This window comes from Physcomitrium patens, chromosome 14 (assembly GCF_059467195.1).
Source record: "Physcomitrium patens ecotype Gransden chromosome 14, ASM5946719v1, whole genome shotgun sequence".
In the NCBI taxonomy this organism is placed as follows: Eukaryota; Viridiplantae; Streptophyta; class Bryopsida; order Funariales; family Funariaceae; genus Physcomitrium; species Physcomitrium patens.
In genome coordinates this window covers 16,993,289-17,016,871 of record NC_143423.1, presented here as the reverse complement: position 1 = coordinate 17,016,871, position 23,583 = coordinate 16,993,289, and the positions used below count along the sequence as shown (strand labels likewise).

Here is a 23,583-nt window from a genome sequence, read left to right as displayed (position 1 = left end):
TTACCATAAACAACGTTCCCTGAAACGGCACAGAGAACAGGACAGCCCGAAACAGAATCGAAACCCCGTAATCGGGACCACATTGAGTCGCCCGACCAATTCAGGTCCCATATTGGGTAAGATGCTTGTAGTAACCTGGATGCTCGCGTAATTGGATCAAATTGGTCTTCGCGTCAGACTGGCTGAGGTCCGTAGTAAGACCTGGATTTTCCCGTAACTAGACTGCATTGGGTTGCCCCACCAATACAGGTCTCATATTGGGTAAGAGGACCCAGATTGGATTCTCGAAATTGGATCCAATTGGCTCTTCAAACCCGTCGTGTGAATTGGTCCTTCTCATCCTGCTAACTCCCGTTATTAGAATCGAATGGAGCATTTCAGTATGCCCCGGTTGACTGTAACGGGGTGACTGAACCTGACCACTCAGTATTTGCGCTGGAGTTGGTCGATGCTCCCAATATTCGAGGTAACTGAATATTAATAAAATTCCCCTTCTTCTTTTTTTTTTTATTTTTTTTTATTTTCACTGTATACTCGTGTTACAACACGACAACGGATGAGATGAAAAAATAAAATAACATGACTATTAGTAATTTAAAGAGACAAGAGAGGCTTAAACCAAGAGTAGAAAAAAAGAAACGTGTTAATAAGACTAAGAACAATATTAGTCTTACCTTTACATATATTAGTATATTAAAAAATACTATGAATAAAAAACATTATAATAAACCATGAATGAGATATTAAACTATTAACTTAGGTCTAATATGCTAATTTAATATTAAAATTATAAAAAAAAAAAAATATATATCAACATGATTTATGGTTGAATACTTATTAGTAGATCATGAGATAATAATAATAATAAGAAAAAGTAATATTTATTATGTGTGCTATAGAAAATAATTAAAACTAAATAAAAAATATCTTTTAGAGATATTTATAAACTAAAAGTTATTATATGTTTAATTTATATGAAACAAAAATAATTATAGAAGCTAAAAACTACTTAAAATCATGACATTATTAAATATACCAAATACTTATAATTATCAAGATCTAATCTTTTTGGATATTTTTAAAAAATTGCTATACCTAAAATAATTCACTTCTTCTTATACAATTAAACTTGCAAATCTATTTTAAATTTTTTTTGAATTTTTTTATTTAAACATGTCTGCTTTCTTTAAATATAATAAGTTTCTAAATCTTTATCTTGTTATGCATATGAGAGCCATCTAAAAATTTTCTAATTGCATTAAGACTTGTTGTTGCTTTTTATTTACATATATAAAAATCAAAGACTAATTAATGACAACAAGGTGGTATAAATCAAGGATTTGTTTTTCAAAAAACAATTGATAATTATTTTTTATTATAAATAATCAACAATAAAAGAATTTATATTTGAAAAAAATCTAAATAAAGTAATTAAATTTTTTGACTTTAGTAATATTAAAATTATAATAAAGGTTATTAAGAAAGTTATGCTTTTTCTTATATAGATGGCAAAATACATTATATTTGGTACTACAATCTTTGAAGAGATTCTTGATGTTTAGCAATATTATTATAGGTAGATACTACATCTAATAGCATATAAAATATACTATTTGAAGGTAAACATGAAGGCCTTAAAAATGATCAAATAATTAGATCTTCTTTCTTTCTATAAAATATTATTGATGGCTAAAGAAACCTACCAATGACATTTTTATGTATTATAGATTAGAATTTTTTGCTAATACTATTCAAAAGAGCTTGGAGTTTTTCAACTTATGAAGTAATTTGACCATTATTTATAATTTTTTTTGTTTAAATTAAATATATTATAATAATGTATATATTATTTCAATACAAAGAATTAAATGAAAGTATGTAGAAATAAGTAGAAACATGTTTAATAAAAATTGGATATTTAGACCCTTATAGATATGTCATGTAGCTATTGAAACTTGTTTTAGATGTTTTTTACTTTAAGAAATTGCATAGAAAGCAATCCACAAGTTGATGCTCAAATCACAAGCCTTATGGTTTTTAGAAAGTTTTTATAAGACTTTTTGATAGCTTGTATATATAGATGCAAGATTAAAACCATCCTAAGTCTTTTCAAACACTTTTTTTTAATATTCAAGTCTTAGTTTTAAGACTCTCTATGTTCTTTTTAGTTGATAATAGTTATTCTGATTTTCTTTACATCTTATAATTATCTCATCTTTGCTTATAGTCTTTTTTTAAAATAATAAATTAATATTTTTATTTTTATAATTATTTATAAATTTATGTATTTAATAATTTGTTAATATTTTTATAATAGATATTTTAATTAATAAGTTTTTAGATTACCTTACTTCTTAAGACACATTATTGTATTTCAAATATTGCAAACAATCTATCTTTTAGCTAACAATTTTTAACATTATTTTTTTTTCTTTAAAAAAGTATATATCTTTTCTACATGAATTTTTTTATTTTATATTAGAAGTTTTACATTATTTTCTTTGTGAATTTTGAATTTTATTTTATTTTATTTTATTTTAAATAAAAATATTTTAAAATAAATAAATAAAAATTATAGATGTTATATATGTGATATTTAAAAATAGATTTATATCTATTATATATCTTTGAAATTCTTTCAATAATCCTTAAATTCAAATCTCAAATATTTATATTTTTAATAATAAAATTAGTAATTTTATAGAAAAAATTAAGAATAAAATTTAAAGTTTATACCAAGAAGTTTTAAAATTATAAGAAGCAAGTACAAATAAATCAACTGTATAAGTAAATTCCAAATATCTTGATATTATAAATACAAAGGAATTAAAGATTAGTATAACTAAAATTTTTAATGAAATAAGATCAAAATTTTGAAGATTTTTATGCTAGGTCAAGTTCTTCTCATAATTATATCTTGCTTAATATTTTGATAGTATCATTTAAGTGGTATTTATAGGTTGATTTTTATTTTAAAATATTTCTTTTTGAAATTTTATAATTTTAATAGAAAAATATTTATGATCATTTTATAATATAATATTTTTTGTAAATCCATTTGTAACCACAATTAAAAATAACAAGTATAAAAAAGTAGCAAAGTCAGAAGTCCAATCTTTATAACAATAATTTTATTTAACAACTATCTATTCTATAAAATTTCAACATTTTACTTCCATTATAGATTGAAACAATAAAATGCTTGTTGATTAATTATTATATGGCTTAGAAAAGTATTTAATATTTAATATTATAAATACTAAAATTAGTCTCATTAGAATAATTTATCACTCAAACCATTGCATACCACAACCAATTCTTTGAAAGGCTTAGAGCAAATATTGATTTGAAAGAGACATATCAAGTAATAGAAACAACTCTCATATTTTTAAATTTTTATTTATCAAAATCAAATCCTATACAAATTGATATAATCTAATTTAAGTAATTACTATAAAAAGAAAAAATATTTTTATAAAATATCATATTTATATATTTTTTTTAAATCATAAATTGCAAGATTTTGTATCAAATCAAATAGATTTAAGATACAAAATCTTGTGCTCCAAAATTTGATGAATAATATATATAATGAGTTTTTAGGGAATTTTCAATGCACTACTAGAAAAATATTATATTCCAAGAATATGGATGAATGTAAATGATATATTTGTCTTGTGGTATAAAACATTAGAAATACATGATTATAAGCTAAGATGGAAAAATGTGTATTTTACAACAACTCAAAGATAAAGATGATGTATTATAGTATATGAAGCTAAGTTAAAAGAAAAAAAGAAAACATTGAATTTTAAGATTAATAAAGTAACTAATAAATAACTAATATGATTATTAAAACATCAAAACAATAATAGGAGCATAGTAAAAAGAAGGTCCATCTTTGAAGAGTTGAGATTGTAAATATTAGAGCAAGTAGCCAACAAAGATAAGTTAGAATAAAATGTAGAAAGAACAAAAATAGTTGGATAAAAAATAAATTGGTAGGACTAGGTTATGACTAAAAGAAATAGCTCAAAAAATCAAGATAACTCTAAAATCATCCTCGATTTTTTTTTTTTTTTTTTTTTTTTTTAATTTTTTCTTATAGATTTTTTTTTATGGTTTTTAATGTTGTTTTACATATCTTAACTCTTCAAAGGTTGTTGGACTTAGACTACTAAGACAACCTTTGTTGAACAGAACAAAAAATTATAAATTCAAACTTTGGAGTTTTACAATTAATTTTCTACTTAATAACATAAAAACATAATAGAAATTAATTTATATTTATTTATTATTTTAGAAACTTTTTTTTTCTCTCTCTCCCTCTATATATATATGGTAATATCATTTATCTAAAATATATTTATGTAAAATCTAATATTTAAAAGTTATAATTTAAAATCAAAGAAACCAAAGACTACAATATGTGTGAATTATAAAACCATATTAGAAGTAATAACTGCCCAAAATTCTTTATTTAGCATGTCAAGTATTTTTGGTTCTTTAACATCCTTTGTAAAATGTAAAAAGAAATTTTACCAACAATTTAAAAATGTGCAAAATGATATTCTATTGTTGCTATTCATCCAATAAATATGAAGAATATTTCATCTAGAATATTTTAAAAAATAAAAAAATAAGGCTATTATAACCTTAATTGTCCATTAATTCATTCAAAAACAAAATAGAATTGTTAAAGTGATCCAAGTATTTAATGAACTGACCCAGCCATCCCAACCATGATCAAAAACTTCTCTACTACCAGATCTGCATCGATCAAAAAGCATTAAAAAAATGGTTGGATCCTCAACCAATGATCATGGGTGGGTTGAATTAGTAAATGTTAGGATCACTTTAACAATTCCCAAACAAAAATGGAAAAAAAAAAAAAAAAAAAAAAATTGTCTTGTTTTTTCTACTTTTAAAGCCTACTACATAATTCAAAAACTCTACATATATAAATTCCTGCTTATCATAATTGTCATCTACAAGATATAATCATTTTATTTTATGTAGCACATTATACTAAAAAGTGGATGTAGAGTAACTTCCTAGATGGGAGAGGAACGATTCAATTTGTCTTGGGCTTCTAATGCCAAAGGTGCTTAAAGAGATACCTAATTATAGAATGAAGAATGTTACTTATGCCACCCACTTGGCTAATATCCCCCTATTGTCCCCTAGAATGGATGAATATTATCACACCTCAACCGATCATCCAACGGATGGAGACTTTTATCAAGAGTCCGGGGGCCAATGTGCCTCTGCCACGTGGATCCGAAAGCTCCATCGTAATCCAATCCGGAAAAGCAATCGGAATTTTGAGATGCGCCTTGCCACGCGGCTCGTGCCGAGTTACCTGGGTCAACGCCACGTCAGCCCTCAGTGTTGCGTAGCCCACTTGAGGTTTCGACTCCTTCGTTCAGAATTCGACTAGAGTTGATCAGTTTCCCTGCTGCTTGGTACCGATTGTGTGCCATGTGCAGGGATTTTGCTGCTTTGTAGTTGAGCATTCGGGGGGCTGAGCTATTTTTTTCCTGTTTTTTCTTTTCTAGAAATTTTTTTTGTCACTAGTTTGGCGGTGAGTTTGTTTTTCGGGTGTTGCATACACCTGGAGGAGTGGCCATGGGCTACGTCAGTAAGCATGGCGTCGAGGCGCTGCAGCGCTACAAGTACAGCGGGATCGATCGCTCTTACATGGCCAAATGGGTTTTCCAGCCATTCTGGCGCTTTGCCGTGAATTTCTTCCCCATGTGGATGCCGTAAGTGAGCACGTTCGAATGTGGGAAGAGTGCGTGAGGACACTTGTTGCAGTTGAATACAGATGTTTTTGGGGGTACTGTGAATGATTGGGTGTTTGGGTCGAGAGAGATAGAGAGAGAGTGTGTGTTCAGAATTGAGCTGTCGTGTCCTGGGTGTAGTTTTGAGATCGACCAATTTGTGAAATATCTGGCTCGGAATTTCAGGAGAATGGAGTGTTGTGGGGACTTAGTATGGATTTGTCGCTGTTGCTGACGTTGATATTTTTTTGTGCTGGTTGGGCTTCGACCTCTTGTGCAATTGTTCAGTCCCAACATGGTACGTCTCAAATTTTGCGATTTTAACGTGATTTCCTGCAATGCTAGTTTTGACTTCATTTTCTTTGAGAGTTTTACCGTCAGTCGTCATTCTTTCGGGAATGAAACTAGGATGAGAATGATTGCAAACCAGGGCATATGTCTTCTTGTAGTTGCGTTTCACTGAATAATCGAGTTCAAATAATTTTCCAGCTTCCATTCATGGACGAGTGTGAAACTTCATGCTTGAATTGTGATGTTCACCGGCTATCCAGAAATTTTCCAAGTTTTTTTTTTTCACTGGAAAAGCTTTGGAAATCCAGCTTGCGAAGTACTCAGAATGAGAACAAGTTGCGCAGTATCTGAACGTTCAACAACTTGACCGTGAGTGCATTCTTGGTTGTGATAGATTACTTTGATGGGCTTTGGGATGATCCTTACTTCAGCGATGTTGAGCTATGTAAGTGCCTGGACTTCTGACAGAATAAAGTCTCACTCTCTCACATTTTCAGAATCAAGTTAAGTCAAACATGTAGTATAGTGAAGGATCGTTATTCGTACTTAAAATGATGCTTAGAATTGATGACTTCTGTTGGTGGATCCAGACCGAGGATGGCATCTGATGTAACCTTGAGAAATGATTGGTGCCAGGTTTATTCACCGCACTTGGATGCTCCACTTCCTCGGTGGGTGCACTTTGCACATGGCATCCTTCTCTTTCTTTACCAGGTTAAACCTCAAGACCCTGTAACCATATGCTTTTGAAGAGTGTCAACGAAAACTTGGTATTTGGATAATTTCGTACCTAGAGTAGTTGTAAGTCTCCAGTTCCCAATATGTAAAGATGATAACTAGTGGCAGCTGCGATATTTCTCAATTGACGGATATGGATGCAGCGTTAATTATCCACCCTTAAGATACGGCTCTAAACCCAATCTTCTTCACAGACCTTTGATGCTGTTGATGGGAAACAAGCTAGGCGGACAAATTCGTCGAGTCCTCTTGGAGAACTTTTTGATCACGGTAAACAGCTTTGTTGAACTCGTAAGCTGCTGGTGGATTTATCAGGCATGTTGTCCCTTAGTTCACTTATCAGTGCGTAGGCACTCTTACATATGTAAATTTGAGTTTCTGCATGAGTTGATCGACATTGAATTAGCTTCTGTCTTTGATTTTCAGCGGACCAATTAGGCGTGAAACAGGTGTTTCTGATATGTAGTGGGTGTTCGTTATTGACGTCATCATGTTGTTTGTGTATGCTCCTTGGTTGGCAGGTTGTGATGCCCTCACTTGCTCGGTTAGTGACAACTTCGATTTTTTCTTTTCGCTGCATTCTGTCAAAACTACTCCTTGAGCCAATCTAATTTTTTTTTAGCACAAAATCGATTGTTGTTAGTTTTTGCATGCATGAAATGGATTCAATAGGAAGCTGTAGAAGGTATTTAGCTGATGTCAAGTGTAATACTGAATCCAACAATTCAAAATATTTGACTTTCATCCTGCTGTGCTTGGTATTGTCTGACAGTTTGAAAATATGGCTTTTGCATCCTCTGTGATGGCTGGCAAACTATCGTTCTGGTTCTGGGTGATTGCAACGATTCCTTTCTATGGTGCCACTTGGGAAAGGTAAAATCCTTGGTCATGGGTGATGTCTCTCTGTGAAGGCGCATTGTTGAGTACTGGGATTGTCATGGGTAATGTATGTGCAGCGTAAATGATAACTTGCAAGTTTTAGACACATCGAGTTTGTCTTGAATCTCTAAGTGACATTTTTGTGCTGGGTGTCGGGCCACAGTTTCTTCACAGATACGCTTATCCTTCCTGAAATCAATGGTCCAACTGAAGGGCTGATGATTATCTACTGCGCCCACATTTTTACAGGAATCGTCGGTACTGCTTCTTCTGCCGTTCTCCTTGTCGTTCTGTCAGGTCTTCACATATTGAGGTCTAATATTGTCTTTCAAAAGACTGGTTTATGTTTCTACACTAATGCTACTGTGCATGAAATGCAATATACTCTTAAGATTTGAGCTCTCGTTATACTCAATTTTTTTGTGGTGTGTATAGGCCCAACATGGTGGACACAAAGTATTAAGAATGCCGTTCCATTTCTGGGGATGATTCCATTCATTCCAGGTGAGATTTCGAAGATCATCAAGAAAGTTCTTCATGGTCGCAGAAGTGATACCTACGCCATTGTAAGGAAGTTTTGCTTTGTGTAAGTTAATTCTAAATACTTAGTCGTTGTGGAAATTGTGCAGATGTATCTGTGACTGTAGTAGTCATCTTTTTGATGATGTCGGTGGCAGTTGCCCCTACTGTGGGCTACAAGTAAGCTCTCTCAATGCCACGCAATCTTATTTTGTACATGTTTATATAAGCATTCCAACATGCTCCTCGTTGTTGGTTCTTGGGACTGATACCATTTTTTGGAGTTTCTTGTAGTTTTGTGAACGTCTACAAAGTTGTGAGGGGAAGAGGTACCAGTTTTAGAACGGCGTTGGCAATGGTATCCCTCGTTACATTTCTTTCAGACGCATTTTTTTTTTAAGTGTAATTGTTGATAATTTCCATGCAGCGAAATTGGAATCCCTTGTGAGTTCTTAGTGTGAGGTGCTGAAGGCGGAATCAAATCAATGCCGATTACGGATGTACCTTTTTCTATTAAGAAGACTCGCTCTCGCTTTCTTTCCCTCAGTAAATATTAGTGTATGAGTTTCAACTGTCGCATGAATTGTTTTGCAGCTCTTGCCATTTTGGACTCTTCTAGGAGCAGTTCTGTTCTGGTACGTCGCTTTCTTGGACACATTGCATTAAATTTATGAAGCGGGTTTTAAACTTCAGAACATGTGAGCCGACTTGTAAGCAACATTATGTTTTTAAAAATCCGACCTGTCAAGAGTCCGCTGTAATTGTACTCGGTATAATAATTTGTGGACACATCGATGTCTACAGCAAGAGAATTTGTGGGTGTGAATCCTTCTGATATTTTCTGAGCTAAGATCTAATATTATTCTTCTGTGCAGGGGGTGGACATCACCTTCTGATATCTTAAGGTTTCAACCACATTTGGTCATGATGGGAGCTGGATTCGCCTTCGCTTACCTAGTGGTATGATGCCTCGTGAAGACTTGTTTATCAGCTAGATCAAGGATATTCGAATTTTTCCTGTACTGGCAGAAGGTTCTGCGAGATCATTGAATATGTCTTGGATTCTAATTTGAGCGGTCAAGTCTGCATGATTCGTGTTATCTCATAATGGCTGCGGTGGCGGTTGGGATTGTGGATTGCAGGGCCGACTAATTCTTGCACATCTATGTGATGAACCCAAAGGTTTGAAGACAGGAATGTGCACGGTAAGTTGCAGTTTCTAAACCTGAATTACCTAGTGCAAGGCGTCATTCCAGCTGTAGTTCAGTTCTCTAATGGGTGTTAGCTGTTTTAAAATGATTACTTTTTTTACTACGTTGTTTTAAAGGTATAAGCCGAACGTGGTCACTGGTTATTCCATCAACTTCAGTGGCTGTAACCCCTAAGCCGGTGGAAAGCCAATGCTTAAAGGAGTCCGCTTTGTATTAGTGATTCTCTAACTACAGGCTTCAGAGAATAGATATTAGCCATTCTCTAACAACTCCAGTACTCTTCCGAGACATTATATTACAAATGAGGGAATTGAAATTGCGGCTGAGACTGCGTGGTATGGGGGTTGAGTGATTCCCAAGCCTCGAGTTGACCCAAAATCCGTTGTTCAAGTAGAATATTACTTGTGCGAACAAAAGAGGCTGAACGAAAATTCTTTCTTTGCACCTATCGGGGTGTTCTTTTAATTGCAAGAGAATGCTCAAAGGGACCCACTTTATGTTTTATGCTTCAGCATGCAAGAGTCGAGGCAAAAAATTAAAAGTTCTGTGACTAATTCATGATTTGGCTCAATAGGCACTTTTGTACCTGCCTTTTGCGATTGGCAATGCACTGTCAGCAAATTATTTCAATGGGTAAGTGTGATGCTATCGTTAGACTGACGTGTGGGCTTGCGACATAAGTGTTATGTTTGACCCTGTCAGTCTGAATTGTTGAATGTCAGAATTTGGAGTAAAATACAAAAAAGATGAAAGCGTGCAATTGGCTTTTTGCTCATTTTCTATTACCTGTATTCACAAGGTTTGTCCTAACTTGGATTGCAGTGAACCTCTTGTGGATGAGACTTGGGTCTTGGTTGGCTTCTGTGCTTTCACAGGTACGGTTCAATTGCTTTTTATATTAATAACCAGTTTCTTCTATGTATCAGTAAGAGTGGGTTAAGGTTTTTAGCTGACACTACGATTTGTAATGTCTAGATTTATATTTGAGAGACTGTTGAATTATATTTATGTTATGAAGTTCTAGACTGCTCTTGTGATGGCTTTATTATAAAACTCGTGTTTCTGAATGACTTGCAGCTTCACTTTACGGCCACTTTGTTGTAAGTGTTATTCATGAGATTACAGAGGCACTTGGCATCCATTGCTTCAGGTGATGTGCTGATTCATCACTTCTGTATGTTTTTTTTGTGTATGGGTCCTCACTGGTTCCTCACTTCTGTGAGATCATTTGCCTATTATGGCACAGTAGTTAGGATAAACTCAAAAGGACGAATCGAAGAATGTATAGTTAAACAACCATATTAACACTTCAAGCATGTCTTTGATGAATTGTTGATATCTACCCAAGTTTAATGCCATGAATATGATTGGATATATTTAACCACTAATATAACTCCATGGATATTAAAGCCCTTGACTGCTACTAATGCACTTTTCTCTTTTTCTTTTCCCTTTTCAGGATTGGTAAAGTCAAAGACGGGAAAGGAACCTAAGCAAGAGGAATCTTTGATGCATCTGAAATCAAGTCTTGCGGGCTCTCGCTGTAGTTGGAGGGCATACAGAAGACTTTGTACGTTTAGTGATTTTGCTGTAAAATGTGATTTGGACCTCGTGGTAGATCCAGATAATTGTTGTTTACGTAGTGCATGCTTCGTGTTGAGGAGATTAATCCACACTTCGCAGGTTGTAGACATTGTGTAGGGATTGGAACGGTAGGAGGTTCTTCGCACTCGTTGCACTCTACCAAGGCTTTTCTGCCATTCCATGTCGCATGAAGTAGCTCCCTATGCATCGTTCTGTGTACAAGGATTTTGAATTGAAACGTATTTTTCGTCATTTTTACTTTCTCCTTGGTATGAAAACTCTTGCATTTTGAAGCCATTCAACCTAAGCCCCTTTTACAACTTTGCCTTTCTCCTCGGGCTCAAGCATACAATAATAAGCCTCAATTATTCCGCAGGGTGTTGCAATGACTTATTGTTGCCGTGCCCCGATTCTTTGAGGGTCAATCGGACCTCAATAATTTGCAAAGCTGGAAGTGTTGTGCTTTCCGCTACCAGCACCTAACGGCAGTTTCATCCATGGAATAATTTTCTTCCTATATATAATCAACCTATCTATCAACTTTCTCTATTAATCCTGACCTTCACAATTGTAGAGTTGACCAACATTCTGTGCCCCACAACCACAATGGAGAGTCTTCCACAGGAATAAGTCAAAAATTGAATAAGTTCCATCTAACGGCGTTGGATAATGTCTAACACTCGCATTCATCTTTAACATGTGGATTATGTTCACATAAAGGCCCAAGTGAATGAGATTGGATGGGGATGGATGAGGATGAACGACACATGTGATACGATAGCGAATGAATGTGAAATGGATGATATCCTCAGAGGGGGCCCACACGCAGCACCGGCCTTGGGCACAAACGGGGAACCTGTTCTGGGAACGAGGGGTGGGGACGCTGACAAGGAGATGAACAGAGTAGCAAAGGGGGGGAGCTTCTACAGGCTTCCACGACATTTTCATCCACTTCTTCATCAACCACCAACCAACATTCATCCATATCCTTTCAGAATTCTCATCCTTTTTATGGATGATGAAATCGGATGAGCTCATTGGATGCCTTCCCTCTTCTGGGGACTCCGTGGGCTACACTTCGTTATCCATTTTCCATCCGCAATAAAAACGTTTGAAGACACCATTACACTCCCCCCCCCACCCATAATGTATCAAACCATATTAAAATCTTTAAAAAATATATATATAAAATAAAAAATAGAAATGAAAAGGAATGAAAGGTGATCGATTTGGGTTGTAGCACTTAAGTCTTGTAAAAAATTGGTAGGTGGTAGATGGAGAGAGCTTAAAATTGAATCTAAATTACAGGATTTTGGTGGTAGTGGGCATTTTCCTCGGATCGGCCGACCAAACCCCAGACCCGTTATTTAAGCATCCAGAAGTCAGACGGAACCTTTCCCACCTTTCAGATCAGATCCATTACAATAGAAAAGCAAACCAAATAACACAAACTTATTATTATTATTATTATTATCATGTTTTCCCAACCTCTCTGTTTGTTACCTACCTGCCCCTACTGTAACAAAGGCCCACTAGGCTGGCCCAACTCAGTCCGACCTAGCCCAGCCCCATTTCAAATCACATCAACTAAGTTACATTCTCTAGGCCCCCCAAATCTCAAATCCCCACAGACACCGTCCACATGGGTTCGAACCCGAAACCTACGCCACCAAGTAAGGTCCAGTGTCCAAAACATTTGTCGCCATCCCCGTTCATTAAAACCTACTTGCTGTTGAGTATCCACTAATGAAGTGAGTCTCGGGTTAATTATGGGATCTGGAAGCAATGGTTCCCTCTAATCCAGCTTCGCATTCTGCTCTACTTAGAAGTTACTGTTGCTGGAAAAGGAGATCATGTACATTTTGCTGTTCCGAAGTACCGGAATGTGACGAAGGAAAGGGGTGAGGAGGTGCAACAGTTGCGGACATAATTGCCTTTTTATTGCAGTCAAATGGTTGGCTTTGGCCAAATTTAGCAATCAACGCCCACGAAGTCCATGGCTGGATGATCAATACAAAAAAAAAAACAACCAAATAAATAAATAATCAGTGACCCATCAACTGCAGGAAATCGCAAGCAAGTCAGTCAGTGAGTGCATGATGTGCGGAATGGGGTCCCCACCTAAAAAGAGAACTTTATAGCCAGTAAAAGAGACCTCTACAATTTTGTCTATTGTAGATATTTTAATAATAACAATTTTGCTGTTGTAGATATTTTAATAATAACAACATCCCGCACAGGCATTATCCAAAGACAGAAAATGGGGCATGTAATAGAGGCGTACGGAACCGAGCTGATGGGAATATTTGTGAGTATATCAAAAGGAGCTGGCTGACAATGCCCCCACTCAGCCGCGTCGACCAACGGAGACAAGAACGACGACGAAGGACGAGGAGTTTCGTTCGTCTGGACTTTGAACGACCATCGATGGTGGGCCCGGTGGTCGCGCGCGCCGGGCCCTGCCTCGGCGGCAGCTGCCCTGGCTCTCTGCCTTGCGGGCTCCGCCGCGGAGGGCTGTCTTCCGTTGCAGGAGCTCATCGCGATCAGTCCTCCTCGCACCCAACTGTTAACTACTCCCTCCGTGTCCTCACTCGTCACCCAGCTGCCTGCCCAACAAGCCCACCCAACAATCCCTCCGCTTATAGCTTCAAATTGTAGCACCCGATTTCCCTTCTTCACCCCCCTGCTGTTCAACTGTGAACGCTTCCGCTGTTGTCCTACGCTACCTCCTCCACCATTACCAATGCCTTGAATTTCCCGAAGTCGGCCGCTTCTGGGGCTGAAATCTCTCTTGTAGCCATTGGGTAGGGTTGCTGCTTGCGCGTGACTGGTTGTACGTTCCACTTTATGGGTCGGATCTTGTTGACGGTCTGTTTGTTGCAGTAGCTGCGAGGGTCCTGAGAGAGGAGGCGTGGTGTTGGTGGTTGTGTAAGGTGTTGACGTTCGGTTTGAAGGTGTAATGAGCGGGATGGGGTAGCTGCGAGAGCTGGGAGGAGGACTTGAGAGAGCTGGAGTGTGTGATGTGGTTGCGGGCCGACTGTTGTGGAGGTTGAGGTTATTGGGACTTATCAGGAGGTGGGATCTGTTTGCATACGTCGGCACTGGCGGCATTTCGATTTGTGAGTAGTACTGTCGACGGTAGCTGGAGGTTTTGGCGGTTTTCGGCTCTGATCGTGCTGGTTAGTAGTCTCCCTCATCCTGCTCTTTTCATGTGCAGTGTGAGTCGTTTTGTATCGCTTTGGTGGACTCTTTTGTTTCGAAACTCGCACCGAATCCGCTTTTTTGTGTCCTGTTTCTGGAATCTCTTCAGTTTTCGCTTCATGAACCAGTGTTTGCGGCTTGTGGATTTGTGATGACTTGCCCTTGTCATTCTACAGCGACGTACGGAGTCAATTCCTGTGAATGTTCGAAGGATTTCTTGTTCACGGTGCGTGATGAATGATGTCCTTCTATCTAAACCCGGTGGTTGCGCACAAGTTGGGTTATGTTTCCCCACAATTTTTCACTGTGTTCAGGCATCAATGTGTGCAGTATGAGCTCTTCACGGTTAATCAGGATTTGACCAAAGCTAGCGTGTGTGATGTGCCCGTCTATGTGTCCAGGCTGATTGGGGGCATGGCGTTTTCTGTGCCTTCAAAGATGTCCCACGACATTTCTTCAGCATTCGGGAAAGGATTGCACGGGTTCAAGGTGGAGGCCATGGCAAATCAGCGGAAACCAAACGATTTGACAATGGGGAAGGAGGATGGATCTGTAAGTCCAGTGAAGAGCAGGGCAGTCTTGGAAACTGTTATGCTTGGAATTTTCACAATCATGATGGCAGCGGTTCCTTTGGCCTTGACCAGCGTACCTTCTCCGGAGTTGGTACTACAGGCTAAAGAGGTTATTGAAGAATGGTGTACGCCCTCCACTTGCTTTGTGGTGCTCATTGTTGGTGTTCTGCTCGCTACGTCTGGGGCTCTTGGGGGATCCGGCAGTAGCGCCAGCCCAGAGCAGAACATCAAGTTCACAGAATCCTACCTCGTTCAGCGGCCTGTTTCCTCATCGCAGATGGATCCCTCACGCATGCCTGAGGCTTACTTCTCTGCCGACGCTGCGAGACAGGCACACGCTCTCGTTCATGCATCGGCTTTTCCCGTCCAGGCGGCTCAACCCGCCTCGGTTATGATGCCAGTGAGCTGCGCTGATTCCGATCCGCCCCATCCGAGTCCGCCTGCTCCCCTCCAGCCTCCCGAACGTGATGATGCAGAACGGCTCATGCCTAGACATGATACGAGATTTGAGTCGAGTGTGGACGAAAGATTCGTGCCCAGTGTTGAAGAGCTGTTTTCTTCTAGAGTGGACGACGAATTCTCCCCCAGAGTTGTCGAGGAGAATTACAGCTCCAGGGTAGATGATGGTTTCATGCCCAGGGCGACCGATGAAAGATTTTCGGTCAACATGGACAATTCGTTTCCTTCCCGAGTGGAAGAGAGACATTCGCTAAGTGTGGAGGGAAGATTTGAGCCACTGCAGCTGGATAAAGTCAAGTCTAGGGAGGAAGATGCTTATGAGCCCCACCAGGAGGGCAGGTTTGATCTCCGCATGGAGAACAGGTATGCTTATGATGACGACGAAACCAGATCAGAATTTGACGATGAGCCTGCTGAACAGTTCGAGGGATCCGAACGTGAGGAGGAACACGCTGGATCTGAGGCTGATGACGAAGGAGAAGCTGAGCCTGAAGGTGAAATCAAATACGATAGCGAAGATGATTCTGTTCAATATTCACATGTACACAACCAACTTGAGCCAGAATTGCGTCCCGAGGCTTCCCAAAGTTTCAATCGCACGGTAGGATCTCCCCCGTGTTCTCCAGTTGTTCCTGCGGCTGGAGAAGGCTTAAGTGTTCCTCCCCCGGTTTCTCCTTCTCAGAGGCAGACGCATGGCAGCAACACATTTCTTTCCCGTAGTGTCGAAGCTCCTCCAGGTCTTTCGTCGAGACGACGACCTCCGACTTTACCCACGGTCATTTTGCATAAAATCTCACAAACTCAGCCTATTCCAACCCATGCTGGTAAAAATTTGGTTCAGGAATTTAATCCGAAGATTTCAAGCAACGTGGAGCGGGAGAGTAGTGAATGCGAGACAGATCATCCTTCTGGTCTGTCTCCACCCACCCCACCAGAATATGCAAGGCGGCCAATGTCTAGCCCATCTTCTCGAAGCTATGCAGAATTTGTGAAACGGACGCCCAAATTCTCCCCGACAAGGCCAGTAGAACCTCCTAGACCGCCGTTTGTGAGCTCAACCCCTACTTTTAAGGTACATTCACCTTCCAAGATTGTTAGACCTGACATCCTTTCTCAAATAGGAACGTCGCCTAAGGGGGCGTCCAGTTTTAAAGCAGAGAAGGTTGAAACAGAAGCTATGAAGCCGTCGGGAAGAAGTAATTCTTCACCTGTGAGTTCACTAAGAGCTAGCTTTCCCTCATTGATAAAACAACAGTCAATGCCAGCACGGAGACCAAGAGAGGTGAGAGTTGTAGACGACGACAGCATCGATACAGATCCAGAGAAGCAGGATGATGATGTAGATCAGCGGACTGAAGCATTCTTAAAGAAATTTCGGGAGGAGATGAGATTACAGAGGCAGGAGTCATTGCACCGCCACAGGAGAGGAGAAAGCCCGTAGCTTCGCGAATCTGGTTAGTCTTCATTCAATTCCTATTTTATCCACTCGCCTACAAATTTTGTACCCATGATGGCATATATCGCATGGAGGTATGTACAAGAAACAACTAGAGTCTGGCCTGCTTCACTGTTCCAACCGTGGCAGTGACTGCAGGTCATGGTTTTAGAATTGCTCCGTAAGAGTACCGCTGTCAGCTGGCAGATAAGCTGGGATAGGACAGGATTGCATTGGCTGCACGTGGGTCAAGGTTTTATATTTTCCTTCGATTTCGTTGCTACGTCAGGTTTCCCCTGGATGAAGTCAGTTGATATCGGCTCATTTACCCATTAAACTAGAGTTACCACTTGCAGTATCTGCATGAGCTTGTATAGGTTGTGTGACTCCACTGTATCATACTTAATAAAGCGACGGGCGAGGGAAATCTCCATCCGTTTTGCAGCCACTCCATGTGCGTCGTATGTTCCTTGCTGTCTGCATGTCATTTTTTTTTCAGTCATCATCCTTACAGATTGGCTCCTTCTATAAGTCGATTTCTAGCTTTCTAATGTTATGACGTACTTCATAGGATTATGACACTGCTGCAGATCCTTTTATAGCCAGATCTGATTTAATTGAACAGCTGTTGGTTGTGATTTATGTAAATATGTAAAGAAGAAAATTCAAAGCTTATTTTAGTGATATTATCAAACAAGCATAATTGTTTTCGCACGCAGCGTAGTGATTGTTCACCAGAATGTAGTCCTAGCTTGGGTCAGTCTTAAAAGTATTAAATCTATGATTTGAGATGAAGGCGTTCTGTCAACTAAATAGCTATCCTGTGTGCTGTCCAGTGGAATGATTGTAGAAAGCATCCAAACAGTCATGTCCGTTAATTTTACACAAATTGTCAAACAGATTGCATATACTATTATCTTTCGTTTAACCCTTAAAAGTTCTCAACCAAAAATATAATCACGAAATAGACCTCTTTCTGTCGAACTCCATTGTGAACTGTTACCAAATGATGACGTATGGCATTTAAGACATTATTGAAGTATATGACAACAAATGTCTACTTGATGCTGCAAGCTACCAGTCATTAAGTCGTATACAGAATCTTGCAACACCTGTCCCCGCATTATTCTGAGATTGATTTCAAACCGAAACAAAGATATTGATCCAAAACAACTTTTGTACAAAAATGGACCTGACTAAAACCTTTCAACTAAGATGTGGATGACATGGAATAAGATTTGAAGCCACTCGATTGAATACTTGAAAATCGAACATATGCTAGGCTGTATGACGTAAAGCATGCTCTGCTAAATCAATAGAAAAAATGACCATGCTAGGCTACTTAAGAGAGATGACCCTACAATGACACATTCTGCACCAGGCACGAACCAGGCTGATCAAAAGATATGCAGCTCTTCTCAAGTTTCTCAATCTCAAAGCCACGGATCCTTGTGACTTCTGGGTACGTGGTGTCTTTGTAATCCAGAGGCTTGAAGCTCCATCCTCTGTTCCGCACCCGGACATTGGAAAGCTTAGCCTGCACACATAGCACTTGTATTTAACACCCTGGACTAGACCCACACGCGGTTAAAACATAACCTTCTCAAAAAACGAAGTATAATCCACGTAACTGAAATGCTGATTGATCTTACCTCAGTCTCTGGAATAGCATGAAGGACAAGAGTCCCATCTAAGGAGACGTCCTCAAGTAAGATCTGTGCACCGTCGAGAATAAGAGTAGAGCGCTGTGAGATATGTAGAGACCCACTCAGTTTCTTGCACACATCTGCAAAGGTCAAAGCCCACCTGGGGCTCCAGATGACTCGAGGCCACACATCTACCTTCTGTCCATTAAAAACCTCCTGCTGCGGGTCTTCAATTTGTGCTCCAGCCTGCTCACGACATTCAACATTAACATTGCTAATAATATTTTGCACTAAAATGAAGGATAAAAGCAGGAGCTTTGAACACCACGCTTGAACAAAACGAGTTCAACAAAAGCATGCTAGACAGCAACTTTTCAACGCATATAAGACGACGGAAAAGAAATAGGTGGAATGCTACTTTTCGAAGCATTAGGCAGTGAGCCTTGTAGATGGCCATTTCTCCTGACGTAGGGCTGTGCTTCGGGTTTCCTTCGGGTATCTGAACATCAAACATCTAAATCTTGTAAATATGCCTGGTAAACATGAATTTTCCCTTGCTTTTATTGGTTAACTGAAGATCCTCAGCCAGGAAGTCGATTCTTTCTCCCAACTCCAAGAAGGGAGTGTATGCTAGAACAGACAAAGAGATATGATGCTAAGAAGAGAAAAGAAGAGGGAAAAAGGTCACCTTCGCCGCATCCTCGGGATTGTTCTTAACGGGGGCATAAGCCACCCAGGTATCCAGCACCTACACATCAAATCCAAGTATGTGAGGAATGATACCACAATCAGGTAGTTTATGAAAAGCATAATTGACGAGGGGCAGTCCATCGAAGGAGCGCTTTTGAGTCTATAGTTAAGAAGTTACATGAACTGCTAGAATTGTTTATGGAAAAATATATTTTTTTTTATTTTGGCCTTCTAAAACCGTAGTCACAGGGTTTTTGGATGCCATAAGACTGAACTTACAGAAAAACCCACTTTCGCAGAGGGTGGGAGAGTCCTGGGATAATCTTGCATCATGCATTCCAGCCTTGTTGACGATTTGAATGCCGTCTTAGTTGCATCTTTGTATCTGAATACAAATATGTAATAGATTATCTAAACGTCACTGCAAGTTGTAATCTATTCTAACGAAAACCTGAACAACAAATCATCTCAATGTCACCATTATACAGAGCTCAAAAGAGAATTAAGGTGCACTTCTGACCTTGGGACTCAAATATCAGATAGAGGAAGGAACCTTCAAATAGACGTAATAAAGTCAAAAATAGGTGAGACATCTTGCTTCAGTAAGGCTGACTCATACTGAATAATGTGTTTGAATAACGTAATTACTCTTTTTTCTTTTTCTACTACATTTTTTTCCATCGCCATTACTTTCGCCAGCTTTCAGATAAAAAAAAGGATCAAATAAAAAACCTAACAAGTCACTTACTTGGGATTAACAAACTCAACAATGGCTCCTTTAGTCCTCGAAAGTTCTTTCATATATGGCCCGATCTTCATCACTAGCTGCACATGACAATTAAAACAACCTGGGCTCAGAATTGAACGTTAAATCGTATGTATTAGGACCCGCACTATAATATTACAGTTTTCGGAACAGATTATGTAACAGAATGACTTGACAAAATGAAAACGAAAAGATTTAATGTAATTGATTTTTGTATCTAATACCACGGGCACCTATTAAGCGGCCTATTACGCACAGCAGAGAGCACTCTTTCACCTGATTGATGTTGCCTGGAAATGGAGAATACCCAGTAGCTGGATCATTGACATCACCGTCTGGATGGCCGGAGGCACGCAACAACGGATCCAGCTGATTGTACTCCACATTCAGGACCATTTCGGATCCTGGCATACTAAAACATACATGTAAGACCATAATTCTCATCACTTGGAAAGATTAGAAAAATTAAATTTAACATGCAACTACGGCTTGTAAATTCTTCACCTACAGAACACTGACGCTCAAGGATCTCGAAAACTTCTCATCGTGCTCATTCTGTAACTTTGACTAACCGTTTTCATGAGTGAGCCTTGAAATTCCTCCAATGGCTTCCTTCGCTTTCCGGGGCACTGTTAGTGAGTTCACGTCCAAATCTCGAATCGAACTAACCCCCAACGCTGCAGGAATGGCCTGTTGTTCATATAAAATGCAGACACATTAAGCATCCATTTATGAACCTGAAATGGGCTATGATGATGGTGCACGACAAACATCCCCAAGCACGAAACACAGAAGCAGTATACCTTGAAAAGCAGGCCATTTGTATCTTGAAAAAATAGAATCCACTTACGTCCCTCCTCCTGCCTGCACTTGTTGAAATTTTGAGAGCGTTTTACTATTCAATTCCAGTGCATACATAAATCACACATTGATGCGTTAGGCTATTTCATTTTTCATTGACATGTCCCAATGAAAAGTAAGGAAATAAAATGCTGGAGAAGCGCAAACCATTTCGGGAGCAGCCCACTGTTGTAAAGTACAGCATGTACGTCTCCGTGGCCATGCGGTTTTGTCTGAAGCAGAGCACATACAGTATTACATTCCACACATCTCAGATCTGTCGTAGCACGGAAGATTGCCAAGCATCGATTCAAGAATTCGTCTTGAAATCTGTACAAGGCAACATGTAAAAGACATGCGTACCTGGATGGCGTAAGAGTCAGACGGATCGAGAGCAATTCTTGCATCGTTGTCAGCCAGACATGCTACCTTCTCCTGTATCCAATGCCCGGGATGTCAATTTCTCTCTATCCAGAACGATTGGAAAACAACTATACAGATTATCACAATGATAACCTTGCAGAATAGGCAGAAGGCAATTCTAATAAGGATTCAATTTTATATCAATGTAACCCAGCACATTATTAAAGGAATCACCAAAGGACCCTAGCTGCACAATAGATCTTAACAATAATCACTTGAGGAAAAATCTATGTAAACTAAACAATTCCATGAGCACTGCTAGATATATCATTAAATGTACTGTGAAGAAAAGGTCACCTGTTTCAAGAGATGCACTTGGTTGGGAGACATTCCAAAATATTTGTTGTCTTCCAAAAGCGTTTGGGTCTTCAGATGAGTATCGTCAGACGTCATGATCACAAGAGGGATACCATTACCTCTGCTCCCTGTATAACATGTTACAATACTAAGGATGTATTCCTTACTGTTCATTCCTTGATAATTGGATCATGAAGTGTGAAATGCTTTGACTCGTGCTTACCACTAGCCTCTTGGAAAGCCAAGATGTGTTGGATGTAAAGATCCAGGTAGCATGTTTCCGTGGTTAATTGGGAAGGCAAAGCAATCTGCGAAGATGAAGAGGTGATCAAAATCATGTTTCAGATCCAAATAATCCTCTTTGGTCTTATATTTCTTCCAGAACAAACAACAAAAACTGAAATGCTGGAACAAGGCAGTATTCAAGCTTGTGTCAAGGCCAGGTACGGCTCTGAAACCTCTATCTATGCAAGTAAAGCGAGGGGGTTATTAAGATTACTTTTATGCCACTGTAACCGAGGCGCTCACCAAGGCCCCCTGCTACCAACACGAAAACTGCATTATTAGCTTCCTTCACACCAGCCTCTTCGAACTTCACAAATTCTTCATCTCCATAATTTAACTGCTGACCGACTGGAACCTGAAAATGCATTTTACGATAGGGTCAAGTTTCTTCTCAATTTCAATCTTGGCAAAGCTTATCTTCACAAAACCAATCTTAATGCCAGGAGGAGGCCGAACGGAACCCAGATTTGGTGACAAAAAAACCCTTCTTTACTTACCGAGGGGATGTAGCCCTCAAAAGGATTCTTCCCAGACTTGGAATCAGCAAGCAGCTTCCTTGCGTTATGAATGTAAGCAGCAAGACCCCCGGGGTAGTTATCATTCAACCTCTCCACCTGTTTCCCAGCAACAGATCAAATTTGAGAACGCAAGTATGTATTACCCTTGTAACAACATTTTTAGTCATTGATAACGAATTTTCAGTCGAGAAACTGAGCAAAAGAAGCACTGTAGAGTGAAAGAAGTACCTGCTTGAGTAATCTGAGTTTATCGTTGTCGTTTTGTCCAGGTTGCCAGTGCTGGAACAGGTGGTCCTGTCCTTCTTGCAAGAGAAGCTCCACCATCATCCCCTACAATCCATCAATTCAATCACATTACTAGCCTTGCTATTTGGGTCAAATGTGTTAAGAATCTAATTGCAAACCCTTGTGCAGCTATTCTTCATCTGATAAATCTACCATGAAATTTTCTACATCTCACATGTTCAAATTCATCCCAAGAAAACCCTTCGCCCGATGATCTACGACTTTCATAAATAGCATCCGCCTCAAGAACACTTTGAAAGCTTGCAATCCTCGGCTTCATTGTTGGTGCACCCCACAAACTCAATGAGGGGCGTCAATAATCCACCGATGCAAGCAATGTGAAGAGACATACATGGGATTCAGAGAGGTGGGGAAGCTTGGCTGCTATCGAATTCATCAAAGTGGAAGGAGCAGCAGCCTCTGGTACCGCTGCGACACCCATCTCCCCCTCCCTCCCTCGAGCTCGCAACGGCAAGCGTCTCGAAACTAATTCTTGCCAATCCGATCACCACCCAAAACCAGCGACTCTGAATCTCCGGATACAAGACTGAGCCGCACAAACAGCGAACCCCAATTCTACGATCTGCAGGGCTCCGGTCTGAATCCTGCGACGACAATCTTAGAGCTGGAATTTCATGTGCGATGTGGAGCTGCTGGGTCAGGAGCTGATCGAGGCATGCGTAAGCATATTCTCAGAAGCTTGCACGAGTCGCAGTTTGCGGGAAAGAAAAAGTTCACCCTCACCACATCCGTTCCACTTTGGCTTCAGCATCCCAACCTCCTTCTCCTCCTCTTCTTCTTCGTCGTCAACATTTAACTCTTCCAAATCGCTCTCTAGACCGTTTGTTGAGCTGATTGGCTCGTAACGAACAGAAGTTGATTGTCACACATAAGCTATGTGTGCCTGATTCTGACACTGAGTTTTTTTCAAATTTAAAATTCGTGAGTCTATAGTTATCCTCGTGGTTCAACTCATGCATCAGATATTTATGGCTTTCCGTGATGGTGAAACATTTGCAATCTTTCAAAATTTCTCCAAATTTTAATTATTCTCCTTGATCTCAATTTTAGGAGTAAAATTTTGGAGAATTTAATTATTCTCCTTGATCAGTTGTTTATCCAGATTGTGCAAGTATTGAAAAAATGTGTTTGTTGAAATAC

The 23,583-nt window shown here is 39.0% G+C and overlaps 3 protein-coding genes across 6 annotated transcripts; 2 read left to right on the top strand and 1 right to left on the bottom strand.

Annotated features, from left to right (window-relative positions):
- The first annotated feature begins 5,460 nt into the window (after positions 1-5,460).
- LOC112291621 (choline/ethanolaminephosphotransferase 1) lies at positions 5,461-11,257 on the top strand. 3 transcript variants are annotated; one of them, XM_024539299.3, is made up of 18 exons: positions 5,461-5,765; positions 6,072-6,081; positions 6,469-6,519; positions 6,711-6,788; positions 7,007-7,082; positions 7,334-7,356; positions 7,585-7,685; positions 7,855-7,949; positions 8,127-8,195; positions 8,321-8,390; positions 8,505-8,568; positions 8,805-8,845; positions 9,086-9,170; positions 9,353-9,415; positions 9,996-10,054; positions 10,244-10,296; positions 10,499-10,571; positions 10,881-11,257. In XM_024539299.3, exons 1-18 carry the CDS (start codon positions 5,629-5,631, stop codon positions 10,912-10,914), a joined length of 1,182 nt encoding a protein of 393 aa, XP_024395067.1. In that variant the 5' UTR covers positions 5,461-5,628; the 3' UTR covers positions 10,915-11,257. The 3 variants fall into 3 exon arrangements, with proteins under 3 accessions (XP_024395067.1, XP_090112207.1, XP_024395068.1); XM_090256081.1 differs by having other exon boundaries at positions 5,970-6,081; XM_024539300.3 differs by lacking the exon at positions 6,072-6,081.
- Positions 11,258-14,041: 2,784 nt separating this feature from the next.
- On the top strand, positions 14,042-17,120 carry LOC112291293 (uncharacterized). Of its 2 annotated transcripts, XM_024538482.2 has the most exons (3): positions 14,042-14,184; positions 14,383-14,432; positions 14,608-17,120. In XM_024538482.2, exon 3 carries the CDS (start codon positions 14,621-14,623, stop codon positions 16,676-16,678), a length of 2,058 nt encoding a protein of 685 aa, XP_024394250.1. In that variant the 5' UTR covers positions 14,042-14,184; positions 14,383-14,432; positions 14,608-14,620; the 3' UTR covers positions 16,679-17,120. The 2 variants fall into 2 exon arrangements, with proteins under 2 accessions (XP_024394250.1, XP_024394249.1); XM_024538481.2 differs by lacking the exon at positions 14,383-14,432 and having other exon boundaries at positions 14,043-14,184.
- Positions 17,121-17,810: 690 nt separating this feature from the next.
- On the bottom strand, positions 17,811-23,283 carry LOC112291294 (UDP-sugar pyrophosphorylase). Its single transcript, XM_024538483.3, has 17 exons — positions 22,775-23,283; positions 22,366-22,467; positions 22,117-22,233; positions 21,834-21,974; positions 21,558-21,642; positions 21,335-21,462; positions 20,978-21,049; positions 20,783-20,847; positions 20,578-20,638; positions 20,347-20,464; positions 20,051-20,178; positions 19,757-19,833; positions 19,288-19,393; positions 19,007-19,066; positions 18,737-18,817; positions 18,325-18,564; positions 17,811-18,209 (listed from the first exon to the last, which is right to left on the bottom strand). Exons 1-17 carry the CDS (start codon positions 22,862-22,864, stop codon positions 18,030-18,032), a joined length of 1,851 nt encoding a protein of 616 aa, XP_024394251.1. The 5' UTR covers positions 22,865-23,283; the 3' UTR covers positions 17,811-18,029.
- Between the last annotated feature and the right edge of the window lie 300 nt (positions 23,284-23,583).